The sequence below is a fragment of the Thermobia domestica genome, chromosome 1 (genome assembly GCF_964235325.1).
Source record: "Thermobia domestica chromosome 1, izTheDome1.hap1.1, whole genome shotgun sequence".
NCBI lineage: Eukaryota > Metazoa > Arthropoda > Insecta > Zygentoma > Lepismatidae > Thermobia > Thermobia domestica.
In genome coordinates this window covers 314,545,798-314,562,067 of record NC_137454.1, presented here as the reverse complement: position 1 = coordinate 314,562,067, position 16,270 = coordinate 314,545,798, and the positions used below count along the sequence as shown (strand labels likewise).

At 34.5% G+C, this 16,270-nt stretch overlaps 1 protein-coding gene across 1 annotated transcript; it reads right to left on the bottom strand.

The window, feature by feature from the left end:
* Window positions 1-8,938: 8,938 nt before the first annotated feature.
* Window positions 8,939-16,018, bottom strand: LOC145662448 (protein G12-like). The gene is made up of 4 exons (XM_081728035.1): window positions 15,935-16,018; window positions 13,913-13,976; window positions 9,796-10,013; window positions 8,939-9,406 (listed from the first exon to the last, which is right to left on the bottom strand). The coding sequence occupies exons 2-4, from the start codon at window positions 13,974-13,976 to the stop codon at window positions 9,011-9,013; spliced, it is 678 nt and encodes a 225-aa protein (XP_081584161.1). The 5' UTR covers window positions 15,935-16,018; the 3' UTR covers window positions 8,939-9,010.
* Window positions 16,019-16,270: the final 252 nt, after the last annotated feature.

Below are 16,270 nucleotides of genomic sequence, written 5' to 3'. Positions count from 1 at the left end.
GTGTGGGGAAACGCGGGGGACGCCATCTCCCCACTTCCAGGAAATATCCCCCACTTCTAAAAAATTACAATGGGGAAAGATAGGCACGGAGGACAACGTGACGTCATGCTTCCCCATACCTTGTCAGATCCACTTTTATCCCTGAGTATAATACATAGCTCTATAACATTAAACTATAAGAGATAAAGTTCTATAACACTCATCCCTTTCCAAGACTTCGAATCAAGAAAGTGATCTTTTTAAAAATTAATTTTTAAAAATATCCAAATAAGACGACTAAAATTTCCACCACACTGCTTCTTTCTCATCTCCTTCATGCGGGGCGCGGATGCGCCCATCTAGTGTCATTTTGTTTCCCGATATAGATCGAATTACGAATTTTCTACACAAAGTTCGTAACGTTATGCGGTGCAACATTACAGAAATGAATGTTCAACAGGAATTTTGACTCCAACACACAGTAGGGCCTATGAGTGTGAGTAACGTGAGATGTAGGAACAGTCTTACTGACACTTTTGAAAATGTGACAAGTGTAGTATACCCCTACAGCTGGTAACTTTTTCTTTACCATACTGTACCTAGTGCAATTTCCTATATTTCATCTTCTGGGTAATTCCATAGTGTATATATTCTCTTGTGTCCAAATTAATGTATTAAATCGAATTCTCCCATTAGAAATCTACTTATTAGGGAATAAAATCTTTATTTATGTCTAAATTACTTTATATTTCGTATTTATCTTTTGCTTTCCGATATGCAAGTTAAATAATTAAAAGTTGCGGCTCTGACGTCATATTCAAATATAGTCCCCATTGGGTATAATTTTTTTTCTTTTTAAAATTTCAGACCAATATAGACTTTTGCCAGGTATCTAAAACTCGTCTCACCTCCCTCTACAGCCTATCTTTACTCTTAGATCTGGTTATATCTGGTTTTTACCAAATTTCATTTGCTTTGATTTCCTCCGCGCCGAAATACCTTATCATGATTGGAGGATACCCTCTTCGTTGTCTGTTCTTGGCGCATTTATTTGGCTTTTTGTGGTCGACAGTGATAGCAAGCAGAACGTCGTTGCTCCGGCCATAATTTTGTAAGAGAATTTATTGTTTGCTGATATAATTCCAAGGTAAAAATAGGATTAATCAGTTTCTAAAGTCATAGTGATGAACTAGACGCGAATAAGGACTAATATTTCAGCAGAGATAGTGTTAAATAGTGAAATCTTCAAATCCAGATATAGGACCTTGTTTTGGAAACCGCCATATTGCTATACACCGGGAAGGATAAAATCGTAAATATGTGCCCCTTATTTTGAACATGGAACTCAGTTAATATTGGATTAGTTTGCGACCTGTTTTAGAATAATTCTTAGTTTTCGTATAGTGACTGTAAAATTCTCTTTATTATTTAGTAGAATTGAAATGGAGTAGTTTCGGAATGTCAAGTAAATATATGAATATGCAAGAGTAGATTAGTTTCAGGGGGCCCTATTTTCTTCCGGAATTTAATATATTCTAGTGACATGGGTTAGTTAACAGTTGTAGTTAGGGTCTTTTTCCTCCCTCAGGGGAAAAGGGCACCTCCCATATTCGTAACTACCTGCCCTTCAGGCATTTAACACTTGTAAATATGTGATTGCAGATTTTGCTAGGTTGATTTTGACCTGGATTTATCCTTCCGTTCCTTCCATAGCACGCAATAGAGCCGTTCATGAGTAGTCTTAAATGGTGAAATTTTGTTATAATGGAAAACTAGCTACTAAATGCATGTTACTAATGGTTGGTTAGTTTAAGGATTTAGTATTTGTAGTGATTAGTTTCATGTGTGATGAGTGATTTTGTATGGATGTGTTGTGAGAATTAGTGAGGACAGTGTATTTTGTTTGTCATGGTTATCCGATTTATTAAATATAGTTAACCAAAAATATATATATAGTTCAGTATCGTCAACATTAGCGTAAGGTAAATATGTTAATACTTATTTGATTTGGTCGTGTTTACAGCGCCACACCGGTCATTTACAGTAATTAATCATCTGTGCGTGTGACGTCATCATACAATTTAGTAATGAAATCTTTGAGTTTTACGTCCCACGGTTATGCCGGTTAGACTAAAGGAGACGGTGATGATGAGAGATGAGTGAAATGGTGGAATGAAGAAAGTGGGAGGAAACGGGAGAACCCCGAGAAAACCCACGAGCACGGTGTTTGTCCACCACAAAGTTCACTTGGCGGGGGCTGGGATCGAACCCGGGGCCCCCAAGCACCAGAGGTGAACGCTCTACCACTGAGCCACCGCGCTCCCCAATTTAGTGATTTAGGACGTTCGGTTTTGACCCTTTATTTTGAAATTACATGCAGTGAACATAGTTTTCAGCCAAAATAAATATATATTCGTATATAACAGCATCTCGCCTTACTGTCCTGAAAAAAATTACAACATTCAGCTTCAATTATCATCTGAAATATCCAAGCAGAAAAAAAATACTTACTTTCTTAACGAATGTTAATTAGCATGATGTTGCTTTCCGTCAATATTGCATTATAAAAATCTGCTTTTCTGTAACTGCAGAAAATGCCATTGTTGATTTCAGATTATCAGCAAATCAGAAATAAAATAATCATTAATATTTAGACTCTCAGTGAACGTATTTACAATTCTTTTTTTTTTTCAAAATGGCGAAGTAAATATAAACTGGAATGAGTGAAAAGGTCCGTAGTTCAAAGAAAGTCTCGGTTGGGAGTCTAAGTGTATATATATCTTAGTAGTTATATTTTATAGTGAGTAATGTATGCTTGACCTGGGCATAAATAGAGAATAAGGTGTCCATAAAGTATTACGTCGGTTAAATTAAATGAAGTGAATATATGATTTAATATAATAATATGAATAATTATAATGAAAAATGAATGAGTTGAAAAGACACCTATATGAATATGGATTAGCCCAGCGTCCTTTACTTATGTATCGATAATATGAATATATTTAATGATGTTTTACGCTTCGACTCGTATCCTCAGATATTCGAGTGAGCTAGTTGGTGGAATGATTATGTGGAGTTTGAAATTATGTTTACTTCGTGATCAGGCTATGTCATAGTTTTGGTTCATATCCTATTACCTGAGAGTGGAAGGTAACATCATGTAAACGTTAGTCCCAGATATTTACAGAATTATTACAAACAAAACTGAAAGTTAGACCGTCGGGATTTATCATTTGATCAGTTGTAATTTCCATATCCATTGACTATTGAGGATTTTTTCGCTGCCTTGGTTACATCGCCTCCGTACAATGTTCATGGAGTCAATAGATCGGATAGAAATCAAATTTTACTGAAATAACATCAAAATTATTTTGCGTACCCGGACGTCGACCAATGACCCTCTTAAGTATTTTAGTTTCTTTTCTTAGTTTAATTAAATGATGGAAATTAACGACGTCCCAGACTTTGACATTTCTGCGCAGGGTAGCCATCGGTGATGTTTGGTCACTGAAATCACCGATCCAAAATTCAGTTTATTTAATTTTTTTTTACCAGTTAGGGAGATCTCAACTATTATTTACTCTAGTTTCATTACTGTTCTGGACTTTCTTAGTTTCTGAGAGATCGGATGATTTTTTTTCTCTGAAATTCCAAATTAAGATTCTGCACCACCTTCCGGCATGGCCGGGGTCTCCAAGGACTCAACCGGATACAGCGAGGAGGGGAATTTCCTTAAAGCTTTTGCCTTTCTGAAAATTCCCTTGCGGGCACGGACTCGTTGTGCTTTTTGGAGATAACTTTTGAGCTTACGTATTTAAGTAAACCACCCTCTTTCGGCATAGGTGAACTTTTTTGGCTGTGAGTTGTTATATATTTAAATTTGATCACTCGTCTGTGTAGTGAGTAGTACCTTAATCTTTCTCCTTTCGTTGGCGTTACTTTCTCTATCTTGTCTCTTTCTTTCTTCTTATTTCAAGATTTTTTTAAACCTCCCCCCCGTTCTGAACCTCATGAAAAAATGTAAACAACTGTATCATTGATTTTGACTGAGTGTACTAACTGAGACTTCGAAGGGTATAATTCGTGGAGGTATTCCGTGTTTTAGAACAACATAGAACCGTTTATTGTAATTTTCAACCAGTTACAGAAGTGAGTGCTGGGAGGGTACATTATAGTTTCTGATTTTCCATATCTAATTATTTTTCCGCGAATCCTCCAATAATCTAAGTGGTTGCCGATCCTGATTTCATTTCGTTTGGCTTTTGGTTTTGTACGTAGTGTACATTTTAGTAGTTTGGGTCCAATAATATTATCTAATCTTTGATTTTTTTCTTTTCCTTGTACATCTACATGTGTCTATGTTTACATCAATTGATAGTTTACGTGCCTGCATAATCTGTTCTGATTTCAGACATAATATTTGTTATATGCCAACATTAAACAGTTTTCTATACGCGGATAATACAATTTTATATATTATCGGGGTTTTCTAGTAAAGTTTGCAACCTATTTGGAAAAAATGTATTTTGTCAGGGTCATGTGAGCCAGAAAAAAAATGAAATGTAAATATTTATTGAATACTGAAATGAATATGAATATATGGAATATATTTATCGACGAAAATATTATTATTGATTTTAAAGTAATATTGATTATAATGAGTTATATGGAAATATATGAATGAATATAGGTAGTATGGGCTCGGTATCTACCCTCGACGTTCTAGGTTGCCATAGTTTTCAGACATCCGATATTGACATAGATAGTATATATGTTGCCGCGTTATGTAATGTGGATAATATATTGTAAATTCATTAATATGCATGTATTTCTCGGATAACTTGGTTGTAAATGGAATTTGCATGTAATAATAAAAAAAAATCCGAATAGCAGGTCGTAACGGAAAATCTCTAAACTCCAATTCAACGATTTTTTTCTTATGAATTACAAACGTAACAATTTCTGAAACAGTGTGCCCCAAATCCTCCCGGTACGTCTCAAAAACTCAACTATCGCAATTCATTAGCGCAATGATATACAAATCTTCAAAATCTTCATGACTTGCAGCGAATGAAGTTAGCTTGATTGTGGTGGTCTTCCCGAATGTACCAAACAATTTAATATCGAATTTCGATTAATATATAGGATCTAGGACTGATCCAAACGCCTATTTCGTCAATGTAATTTATAATAAAAAATATGCTCCCTATGTTTGAGGAGGAGAATGTGAACTGTGAAAATTTTCGATTTAAAAGTTAAAGAGAATTCAAGGAAAAATGGACGGAAAGTTTATCTGGTGTGCATCGAGTGATGTGCTAAAACAAATATAACAGGTCTTCGAAGTGAATACCTATGTTCAGGTAGAGACCACGAAATATAAAAATATAGACGCTTTAACTAGTGCAAGTGAGTCTCTATTTAACTAGTGCAATAAGGTCTCAAATGTTGAATAATTTGCTTCAAAGGAACCAAACTTATCGAATATTTCGAAAACTTTTTTTTTAATTACTCAACGTTGCGGAATTGTCAACTAAAATTTTATATCTTCAATACTTGTAGAATAATTATGCTACATGATGTTTGTTTATTCTGCGTTTCGCTAGTAATGTACTTAAATTCACTGATACCTATAATGTAGTATTCCACACTATTGTGCTTATGTGAATGTTGATGGCAAACATGTTAATTTTTTTGACCTATGTACCTATAATGTCCTAGATTACACCAAATTATTTTTTTTATAAATGTAATAAATTGATTTGTAAATTGTAGTTAGGTTAGTTTAATTTCAATATATAAATCCTATATATTGTCCTGTGTGAGTGTGGGTGTGGCTGAGTATTAGAGTTAGTTTTAATTGAAGCATTTATGTTTAACCTATATGTATAGTTGATGGTGATTAATGGTAGTTAGTGACTAAAATTCACTAATAATAAATATTAAAGAGAAATGCTAATTCTATATGAAATGGCTCTATGAGAGGAGCAGAGAGAACAAAAGAAGCTGGAAGTAACCGTTGGTTGTCCATATTTTGGAATACTTAATCTCCAGAAACCAATTAAACATTTGATTTTTTTTTCTTCTGCGACCAATTTAATAGTACAATCGATCTCAGGAATCATACCTCATGTGTTGGATTAACGTCGAACAGTTCTGAATTGATAATAAACCATTAATGTAAACTTTCTCATCTATCTCGGTGCTAACCTGGGATAACCCGAAAATGGTGGTTGTCTGGAGCTAGGTACGGTGTGTGTGAGTTGACATGTGCCTACTTTTGAACAGTCGAATATCAAATCATCGCAGAATCACACTGGAAACAAATCTCAATTCGATAACTTTCCACTTCCTTTTATCATATCTCCTAAAACAACCATAACCTCTCCTCATCTTCTTGCTCTCCCTCTTCTCCCTTCTTCCTGTCTTGTTTCCCTATTCTTCTTCTCTTTCTTCTTCTTCTTCTTCTTCTTCTTCTTCTTCTTCGTTTTCTTCTTCTTTAAAAAAATAAAAAAATAAAAACTGAAAAAGGGGTCGTGACTGGGAATTCAATTTAAAAATAAACACGGTTATATATTTTATTTAATTTTGTTTATCTTCGGAAGTCCGATAATAAAATTCTTTTATTTTTATGAAATCTAGTATATGTTAAATTAATAAATTAACAATATTTCATCCCCATAAGTAATGTAAGGTTCCCACTCACGACTTGATTACTATACAGCGGGTTTTCTGTTCTATATCTTCTCTCTTTTACTTCTTCTTTCTTCTTCGACGCGAAAATTATTATTATGTTATCATTATGTTGTGCTGCAGAAGGAAATCATTATTTGATAGCACTCATCTTGGTGAGCCATTATTTTCACATATGAACTGATGAAATTCAAAAATTAGAGCTCACTCTTGCTGGACAACTTGTTGGTTGCAGGATATTCGAACCCAATTTCACGTAGAAGATCATATAATACGATTTGCAACTCACGTAAAGGGTAGCTATGGGTGAAGGTCCCTTATACCGTGAAGGATGAAACACCGAGAAACTGGAAGGGGTAATAGAGCAGTAGACATAAAATTAAGAGTATATGTATCCTTCCATGTATAGGAATCTGGTGACCGCTCTGCTCCCATCTGTACATCATTACATTTATCGAGTACAAGTTTCTGTGTAATCTTTTGACCCGACAACGATAATTTCCGTATTCATGAGGCATTTAGTATTATGTCAATACCTTCACCGGTTTATCAACGCTTTCTCAAGTGAAAACAGTGCTGCTTTCGATCCATGCTCATTAGATATCTTTTGGTTAATTTCATATCTACTATCACCTCCTCCAATTTGTTGGTGTAGTATCTTACCAGCCTTAGCATCATACGGGATGGAGCATTAAATTCAAAACAAACCAAAGAGAATCAAAAGATTGATCGAAAATAAATTACGTTCATCTCGAAAACAGTTCCTGAATTAAATCGTTAACTGTTGCACCAAAACCATCACCATCGTTTCTATCCCAAGTAGTGCATATCTTTTTAAAACAACAAATGATATAGAGACAGGACTCCTGATTGCCATATGCAATAGTTTTCAAACCATGTTCTTTTCCGTTATGAAAACCCTTTTACCCATTCTCGGACAGTAGTGGACAGTAAATGTGAAAACGTTCAGCACACCATAATTTCACCATCCTATGGTAAAATGCGTCGAAGTAAATTTCAGGGTATGGGGTTTAATTTTAAAAATGGTCGTAGTAACAATATTTTGCAAGAGCACATTAATGCTGCGAAATACATCAAAGTATTGCAAGATGAATTGGCAACATTCTTTGAAACAGCAAATGTCACGAAACTGAACACCACATTATTGGATAGAGCTACCTTCTGAAAGGGGCAAACTGAAGTTCAAAATCTACCATGGCTTGCATAATTCACAGATAATAGTCCTATCGAAAATGTTTCTTATCTCTCGCAACCAAAATTCCACAAACAGCCACACACATCTGCAAACGAACAATTACTACTTGGAGCAATCTGATGACAAATAACAGAACTGTAACATGTTGAGATCGATAATTTGCTGGATACCATGCCACTCAGTGCTAAAGCGTTAAGTGTTGCGAAAGACAACTCCATTATCAGGAGCCTCATTCCATTGTCTTGCGCTTCATTCCGTAAAATTTGCAATACAACACAAGACAAAATTTGCGTTAAGAACTTTTGGTGGTACGTCTGTGAAGCAAATTGCGGAGGGTAGACAACTTCGAAAAACAAAACTTGCTTTGCTGGTGTCCTATGTGATATCAGTATATCAATGTATGATATCGAATATGAGTATGTGACACGGAATATAGCAAACTAAAACTAAAATTGCGTTGTTTGCATTAACGTATCTAAGGAATAAGACCCAAGACATTTTTCGTAATAGTGTCTCAGATTTATTTTACGAGAGACTATTTACTACTTATATCAGGATGCTCTATTGTACATGTTTCTATTTTTAAAACGTCGTAACCTCTTCTTCTTCTTTCTTTCTTTTTTAATGCATATTTTTGTAGCCTTGCGTAGGAATCTTTAATACTTTGGCTTGGAACAGAGTCAATTTACAGAACATGATTTATATTTGTTCATTTTCATTGTGACCATGGATAAGATTAGAAATATTTCCTAGATTTCTGGATGGCAAGTTTTTTTTCTTTTTATGTACAAGTCTGTGCAATAAGAATGCTATTTGTAATTGATTAAGGAACCTCGCTTATTTATGAACAAACACACTGTAAGGGACTCAATATGCAATAAGAATGCTATTTGTAATTGATTAAGGAACCTCGCTTATTTATGAACAAATACACTGTAAGGGACTTAATGTGCGTAATTGATTAAGGAACCTCGCTTATTTATGGACATATACACTGTAAGGGACTTAAAACTTACCTTCTATGCATTAGTACCAGGAAACAAAAGAAGGTTGTGCGTTACAAAAATTTATTCAATATCAAAGTAATATTGTCATTACATCAGTTACAACGGAGCACAGATATTATTCGCACCAGTTCAAGATAGGACAGATTTGGTTCCACAAGCCTGGGACATCAATTCCTTCAGATTCCAGAGTGGCGATGAGATCTTGGGTCTCAGGGAGATTTCGGACAGCCTGAACGACTTCGTTGATTTCTGGGGAGGACAAACGAGTGAAGAGTTCGCCAACGCATGCATCAGTGGCCAGCAATTGGACAACAACGGCCAACAGCTCATCGACAGGAATTAAACTGGCCAATTGGTCAAACCAACTCTGAAGACTCTTGGAAATCTTGTGACGCAATTGACGGGGAACAGCAGCACTTCCGGGAGTGATGGTTGGCAGTCCAAGGATGCCCAAGATTTCATTGATGATGCCGTAAATGTCAACGTTGGAGTCAGCAATCCAGTCAATCAACTGAAATGTTTAATAATCAGCTGTTTGATCTTTTACATTTATTAATGAATGTTATACATACATGTTTTGGACAGTAAGTCTATGATTTCGAAGAATATAATGAATCCTGTCTAATTGACAGATGGGCAGAATCCATTGTTTAACTGTTTGTGAACATCAAGTTGCAGTTTAACACTAAATAATATATTCCTATTTTAAAATAGTAGGAAGTAATTTCGTTAACTTATGCAGGTGTAGTTTGCTATTAAAATTAAATTGTAGAGCAATTTAAGAATTTCAAAATTATGTATTGAGACTGATATTCATAGAAATAACTATCTTTGTATTGAGTTTAATATTGGTTCTGACACATTAACGTTAGAGCTATGAACAATAAATAATGCACTTACATCTCTAACTTGTTGGTAGCTGTAGATAGTGTCCAAGATAGTCCGGAAATCTTCGCTCTGCAGGTAGGCAAGGACTCTTTGACCATCAGGATCATTCTGGAAGCTGTCCAGGAGGAAAGCTTTGAGGGCATCGACATCAACAACTGTTTCAATTTGTTGAAGAGCTGGAGCCAAGTCACAGGCCTGTCTTGGCAGTTGGAGAGGGACGAACTTGTCAGCTAAATAAAGGAAATAATTATATTGTTTATGAGATGATAGCATTTTTATGGTTCAAGTGGTATCTATATTTTACATGTAACAACATACCAGTAAATATTTCAAGACGTTATTTCTTCGTATATATCCAACATATAAAATTTTAATTATTGAGACTGTAATACTGTAATCTGTAATATTTACTTTGTGCAGAAAGTATTTGTTCCATCAACCGAACAATATGAAAAAAAGTTGCGTGAAACTGGAAAAAGATAATATTTAGTTGAGCCATACACTAGTCGAAGCACGGAATTGCGACTTAAATGCTGGATGGACTGCATACATGTAGCCTCCAGCACAATAGAAAATAAGTCTTCTACAAATGTTTAATAATTAAAACATCTATAATAGTATTATTGAGTAACAAAAACAAAACTTTAAGGATGAGACTTGTATCAATGATAGGTCTCATCGAACTAAGTAAAATGATATGTTTGGGAATTAATCCTAATCCATAATTTTTGAGAAGATTGACAAACGAATTTGCACTTTAAAAAAAAAATGTTACTCGTTGCCAACAACAACAGGTCGAATAGCATTTCACCTATTAAAATGAAAACCCCTTCAAATTTTTCATTATAACAAGACTTAGTATTTAGTATATATAAATACATATTTTTAGTTTGACAAATTACCACTGAAATTTTGTTATATCTTCAAGAATAATAATGTTTGCAATCATTGAAAACATATTTTACTATCCGTTTTTTTTTTGTTTCTACTTTTAATGCATATTTTTACATATCTAAGAAATATCTACCTAATTTTACATACATTAGGTAAATCTGCCTAATTTATCTCACATGTTAATATTTTATCGTTTTAAAGTAGTGGGAAGGGAAAAAAGTTGAGTGACTCCGTGAGTATTTCAATTCTCGGCTACGGCACGCGTTCTTAGGAATCATATAAAAAATGCTTCCTTCATTGCCTCGTATTGTAGTGCACTTGGTTTTCTTTGTTAAAATTTCGACACTTTGATAGGCGGCAGCTCATAGTAAAAGGAAATGATATGGATCTTATTGTCTGGTTATTGTTATTATTTTTGCACGAGGTACCAGTAAAGGCAGTTCTTTCGCGCTTCACAGCTGGATAGTAGTTTGCTCCAAAATTAGAGTTGTGATCTGAGTGTCAAGGTTTAACATGTTCACAAATTACTTTTTTCTCAAATCAGTGGTAGTGTCAGTCTTACGTTGCTTGTAGCTGCAATTTTATTACAATTTAGATGGCATTATTGAAAGAAAAAGAATGAAATGAAATCTTTGAATTTTACGTCCCACAGTTATGCCGGTTAGGCTAAAGGAGACGGTGATGATGAGTAATGAATGAAATGGTGGAATGAAAAAAGTGGGAGGAAACGGGAGAACCCCGAGGAAACCAACGCGCACGGTGTTTGTCCACTACAAAGTTCACTTGGCGAGGGTTGTGATCGAACTCGGGACCTCAAACACCACAGGTGAACACTCTACCACTGAGCCATCGGTGGTTCTGAGCCATCGGTGGACTTAAAAAGTTCTTTGCTGAATTCTCTATGTCTGTGTGTATGTGTTTCTGTAATTTGCGAGTTTCTCAATTTTGAGACCATTCGATAGAGCATCAAAAAGTATCTGAGAAAATGATGGAATTTTTTGGGTCACTCTTACCGTTCCCGATATATTGGCCAAAAAACGACCAATTTCGGGAGCCATATCTCTGGAGCCATAAGTTATAGAGAGATTATATTGATGTTGATCAATACCTAAGAGGATAGTGAACATTTTGGTACCAAATAGTAACCGATGGCCACTGGCCAAGTGGCCACCATTCCCCAAATATTGGGCCAAAAAGTTCGAATTTCGGGAGATTTAAGAAGCCATATCTCGGGAATCGTAAGTCATACAGAGATGATGTTTTGCGAATTTTTCAATTTTGAGCCCTTCATTTTGAGCATGTTTCTTCGTAAAACAACATATGGTAGAATGTTATAACAGAACCTACATGTGCGAAAAATTGAGTACTCAAGGAAATGATAAATGGATAGATATATTACAAGAATTGTCTAATGAATATAATAATAAAGTACATAGAACAATTAGTATAAGTCTGTAGAAGTTAATAAGAAGAATTAATTCTTTTTAACTTCATTCTGGCAATGGTCTTGGAGCATTCCGACTGGTGTTACTCGTTTTCAAAACTCGGGTAGAAGGAGGTCTCCATTGTTGATGCAATCATAGTTTTTTTTTAAGTTCGAGTTGGGGATAGCAAGATGGGGTTGATTTTGAGGTGATTTTTAACTGCTGTTAGTAGAAAAAATATTTTAGGCAGTCATGCTGATATATTGTAGCAATGTTCCAATTTAATTAGTGTTTAAGAAGTCAACAAGAAATTATTTCTTATCGAACTCAGCATTCTTTGTCAGAAATGTTTTAAAACCGTTTCTCTAAACATTCTGGGCCTTATGCAGAGTCGTTTGAAGTGTAATTTTTTTCGCCTCCATAATTGGATGGTTACTTAATGTTCTTCAATCAAGTAAATAAATCTACAGAGATAGACTATTATTTTACGCAATAAAATTAAGTTTACTATAATGTATTTACTTATTTCCCTGTACCATTCACGAAAATTAAATTCCTCATAATTTTTAAAATGGAATCATACCATATTCAGATCTCTTTCAAGTCGCTACTTCAAGGGAAATGTAAGATTCATTGCAAAGATTTTCAGACTGTAGAACATAGAGAAAGCGAAATAATACTTGGCTATAGATACGCATACACAACTATACATTTCGTGGGGACTGGGGTTTAACCATCCAAGTCTCCAGTTAGGGTATTCATCAAGGCCCTTTAATCATCCTTCTCCGGGTGGGCCTTTGTACTCCCAGTCCGCCTCTGCACTAGGACGAGGAAAGTACACACTATGGTTAATGACATATGAGAGAGAACCTAAGATTATCATTACCACCTAAAATTGAATTTTTAAATAGCTTTCAATAATGTTTTCAGAGTTGTGTGTTATGTTCTTGTAAAGAGATGTATAACGAGCTCTAGCTGTGGCTGCCTCTCTCGCTGAACAAAATATAGTTAAACTTTTTAATAGTTTCTACAGTCGCCTGATGAATCTTAAGAGTGTCTTATTAATTACTATTGCAAACGAAAGCCTAATACGTGCAACTATAGTCATTTGAAGGAGACAATAGATTTAGATGGAATAAGAGTATTCTTGGCATGTAATCTCTTTCGCTAGGAATATTCTCTGAGGTTTCTTCCGTTATGTTTATCAGGTGTTTAAATATGGCAAATGCACATGAAAAGACAACAATTAAAAAGTTCAATTACTATAATTGTTGCATCATCTCGAGTTGTTGGTACTACGCCCTTATGCATCTCAGGTGTTACAAAGGACAGGACCTGCCATTCATGTAAGCTCCGCATGCAGTGTTTGTAGTTTAAGGGAAATGTTGCTAATCTATGGAAATTTCGTAGGTAAATTTAGCAAAAAGGGAATTTTGGACCAATATAAATGCTTAAATACTAGTTCTTAAGTGAAGTGTTGACCCGACTAGGGTAGGTCCCGTAGTATTGGAGCTATGAACCTTTAAAGTTCATTTTTTAATGTTTTCAGCAGCCTATAAATCCGAAAGGAAGCATTTGTGCACCCAGGTTGGTCCATACTTTTTGTCTTATCCTGGTGTCAGGAATCATCTCCCAAATATTGTCAGTGTTGTTTAAAACACCCTGTATATATATATATATATATATATATATATATATATATATATATATATATATTAGTTTTTCAACAAAGTTCCAGAAATTGTTCATGTTTTGAAACATGGCGATGTTAAATTATTGCCATGATTTCGGAAATTATGTTGATTACTTACCCTTAGGTGCGACTCCACCAAAGGCAAGGCCAAAGACAGCGAGCAGAACCAAAGCGTACTTCATCTGAAAAAAAGAGAAAAGAAGGCAATAAAATAATATTGTGTTTAGTTCACAATATGTTTATGTAGGATTTAGGCTAAAGATTTGAAACGATTTGCATTGTTTTGAAATATCAAAAACATCTTAACAGTGTTGAGAGTTTTCTCTAGAATTTGTTCACATTTTTAAACTGTAGCATTTTTAAAAACTTGAACATATTTCAGAAAATGTTAACATTTTTTAAAAAAACAAATTAGGGAAGTGTGTTTGTTTGGCTTCCTTTTTTAAAAAAGAAAAGTGAACATAGTTTAGACCTTCTGTAGGAGTTGCGTTTTAGAATTTCAGAAAAATTTACTCATTCTCTGAATTAACGAAGAAATTTGAAAAATAGGAACACTAACGTACGTAAATTTCATACGAATGTTCTTTAATATATCTAGATATAACCATTTTGTACTAATAACAATGGAAGTTATTTTGTTTTGTAAGTAAACAAACTTAAACTAACTATAGTCACTGTGGTATTCAACATGTACAAAAAATGAACACAGATATACCACTTAGAATTATTCCTTTCTTAATTACTATATTTTAACCTTGTACTAGTTCTGTGCCACATTGACGTGTGTCTTTCATGACTATCAGTGAGGTTTCCCATGAGTTGAGTTGATTTTGAGTTTAACGTCCCGTTCAGCAGTGAGGCTATATGAGACGTGGACCTACTGATTAACGTGGAATCCGAACCACATGAGCTCCCGCCGGGAATCGAACCCGGGCCTCCCACGCCAAAGGCGCGTACGCTAACCGCTTAGCCACGGAGGAGCTCTAAGAGGTTTCCCATAATTTCTATAGTGAAACAAATGCAAATGCTAGAAAAGACACAATAATTGCCCTGGATACTTCGTTCCCTTGAAAGAAAACAGCAACTTGTGTTATTTAATTAGGATTTTAACTATCCCTAAAAATTTATTTCTTTCAAAGCAAAAAGATTGTTATGAACACGAATTTATCTGAAGATATTTCATAATTTCGGAAAATGGCTTTTGACATGCGATGATTTATTTTTGTTGCCTGCCGTTTGACAAAGTATTTCTTTCCAAATTATTGAAACGCAAATTTACTACATAAGATTTTTAAAGAAAAATTTGTAGATATTTTAGCAAATTATGGACGTCTTATTGAATTTTACTGACAATGTTTCCGCAGATCAAATTCAGATTGTAAGCTTACGATAGTTAAAACTCTACATACATAGATATTTTGCTTACGCGTTTCTTATCTTTGTTGTAAATAATTGACGCACCCCGCCAAACAACATGTGACATCTTGGACCATTCTGAACTATCAGTGGAATTATGCTCTACGGAACATGTCGGGCTTATATTGAAAGCTCTGTGGTCCTCTTGGCCACGGTGCTTGCACCTGGTCTCATTTTTTCCTATTGTACTCCTGAAATACTCCAAATTTTTCTCGTTTTGCTCGAAATCCCTAAAATGTAACATATATTGTTGTTTGGCGGGCTGCATCAATTGTGCAGATCAAACTCTGATTGTATGTTTATGAAATTTGAAAGTTATATATTTAGATATTTATGTTGATTGTTCGTTTTTTTTTTGTTTTTTTTTCTTACCTCTTTTGAAAATATTTCCTAAACTTAAAACTCAAACTGAATACTATATTAAAACGTTATAGAATTAGATATTCAAGTTGGTTACGCATTTATAATCCCTTTTGAATACTGTGCTCAGGATAAAAAGTTTATTTGAATGTTTCTTTATAAGAACACTGAAGGAGCTTAAGAAAAGTTATCTAGAACACAAGTTACATAGCTACATACTAAACAACACAAACCCTAAACAAGTAATCATAATTTTGATGGAACCAATTTTACAAAAGTTAAGTTACTGATTCTATTAAAGCTTAACAAAACCATTAGACAATACAAATCGAAGAATTCAACACCAATTGATTGGTTAACTCACCTTGATTTGATGTAATGAAGAAAGGTACCGTTTGAATCTAGCCACTGTCTTTTATACTTCATGATCAATTGGTTGGCAGTACAAAGTTTGCAAATTTGCATATCATATCAATAGTTGTAGCACTTCTTCTTTCATTGTCTCTCTTATCTGCGGAAAAGTCCAACTTACAATATTAAATACATAATTGTTGTAAAAATTAAAAACAAAAAGACTGAAAATGCACACAAAACATCACGTTGAAGGTCTTTGCTATTTGATTTATCAGCCTCTTGATAACTATCACTATACGTAGACTCTTTACCACGTTATGTAAGCAACACACCCAAATATACTTAA

Coding starts and splice junctions, on each gene's coding strand:
- LOC145662448 (XM_081728035.1), bottom strand. CDS start 13,976: ATGAAGTACGCTTTGGTTCTGCTCGCTGTCTTTGGCCTTGCCTTTGGT. Junction 10,014..13,912: donor TGGTGGAGTCGCACCTAAGG/GTAAGTAATCAA, acceptor TCCTTTATTTAG/CTGACAAGTTCGTCCCTCTC. Junction 9,407..9,795: donor GCTACCAACAAGTTAGAGAT/GTAAGTGCATTA, acceptor TAAACATTTCAG/TTGATTGACTGGATTGCTGA.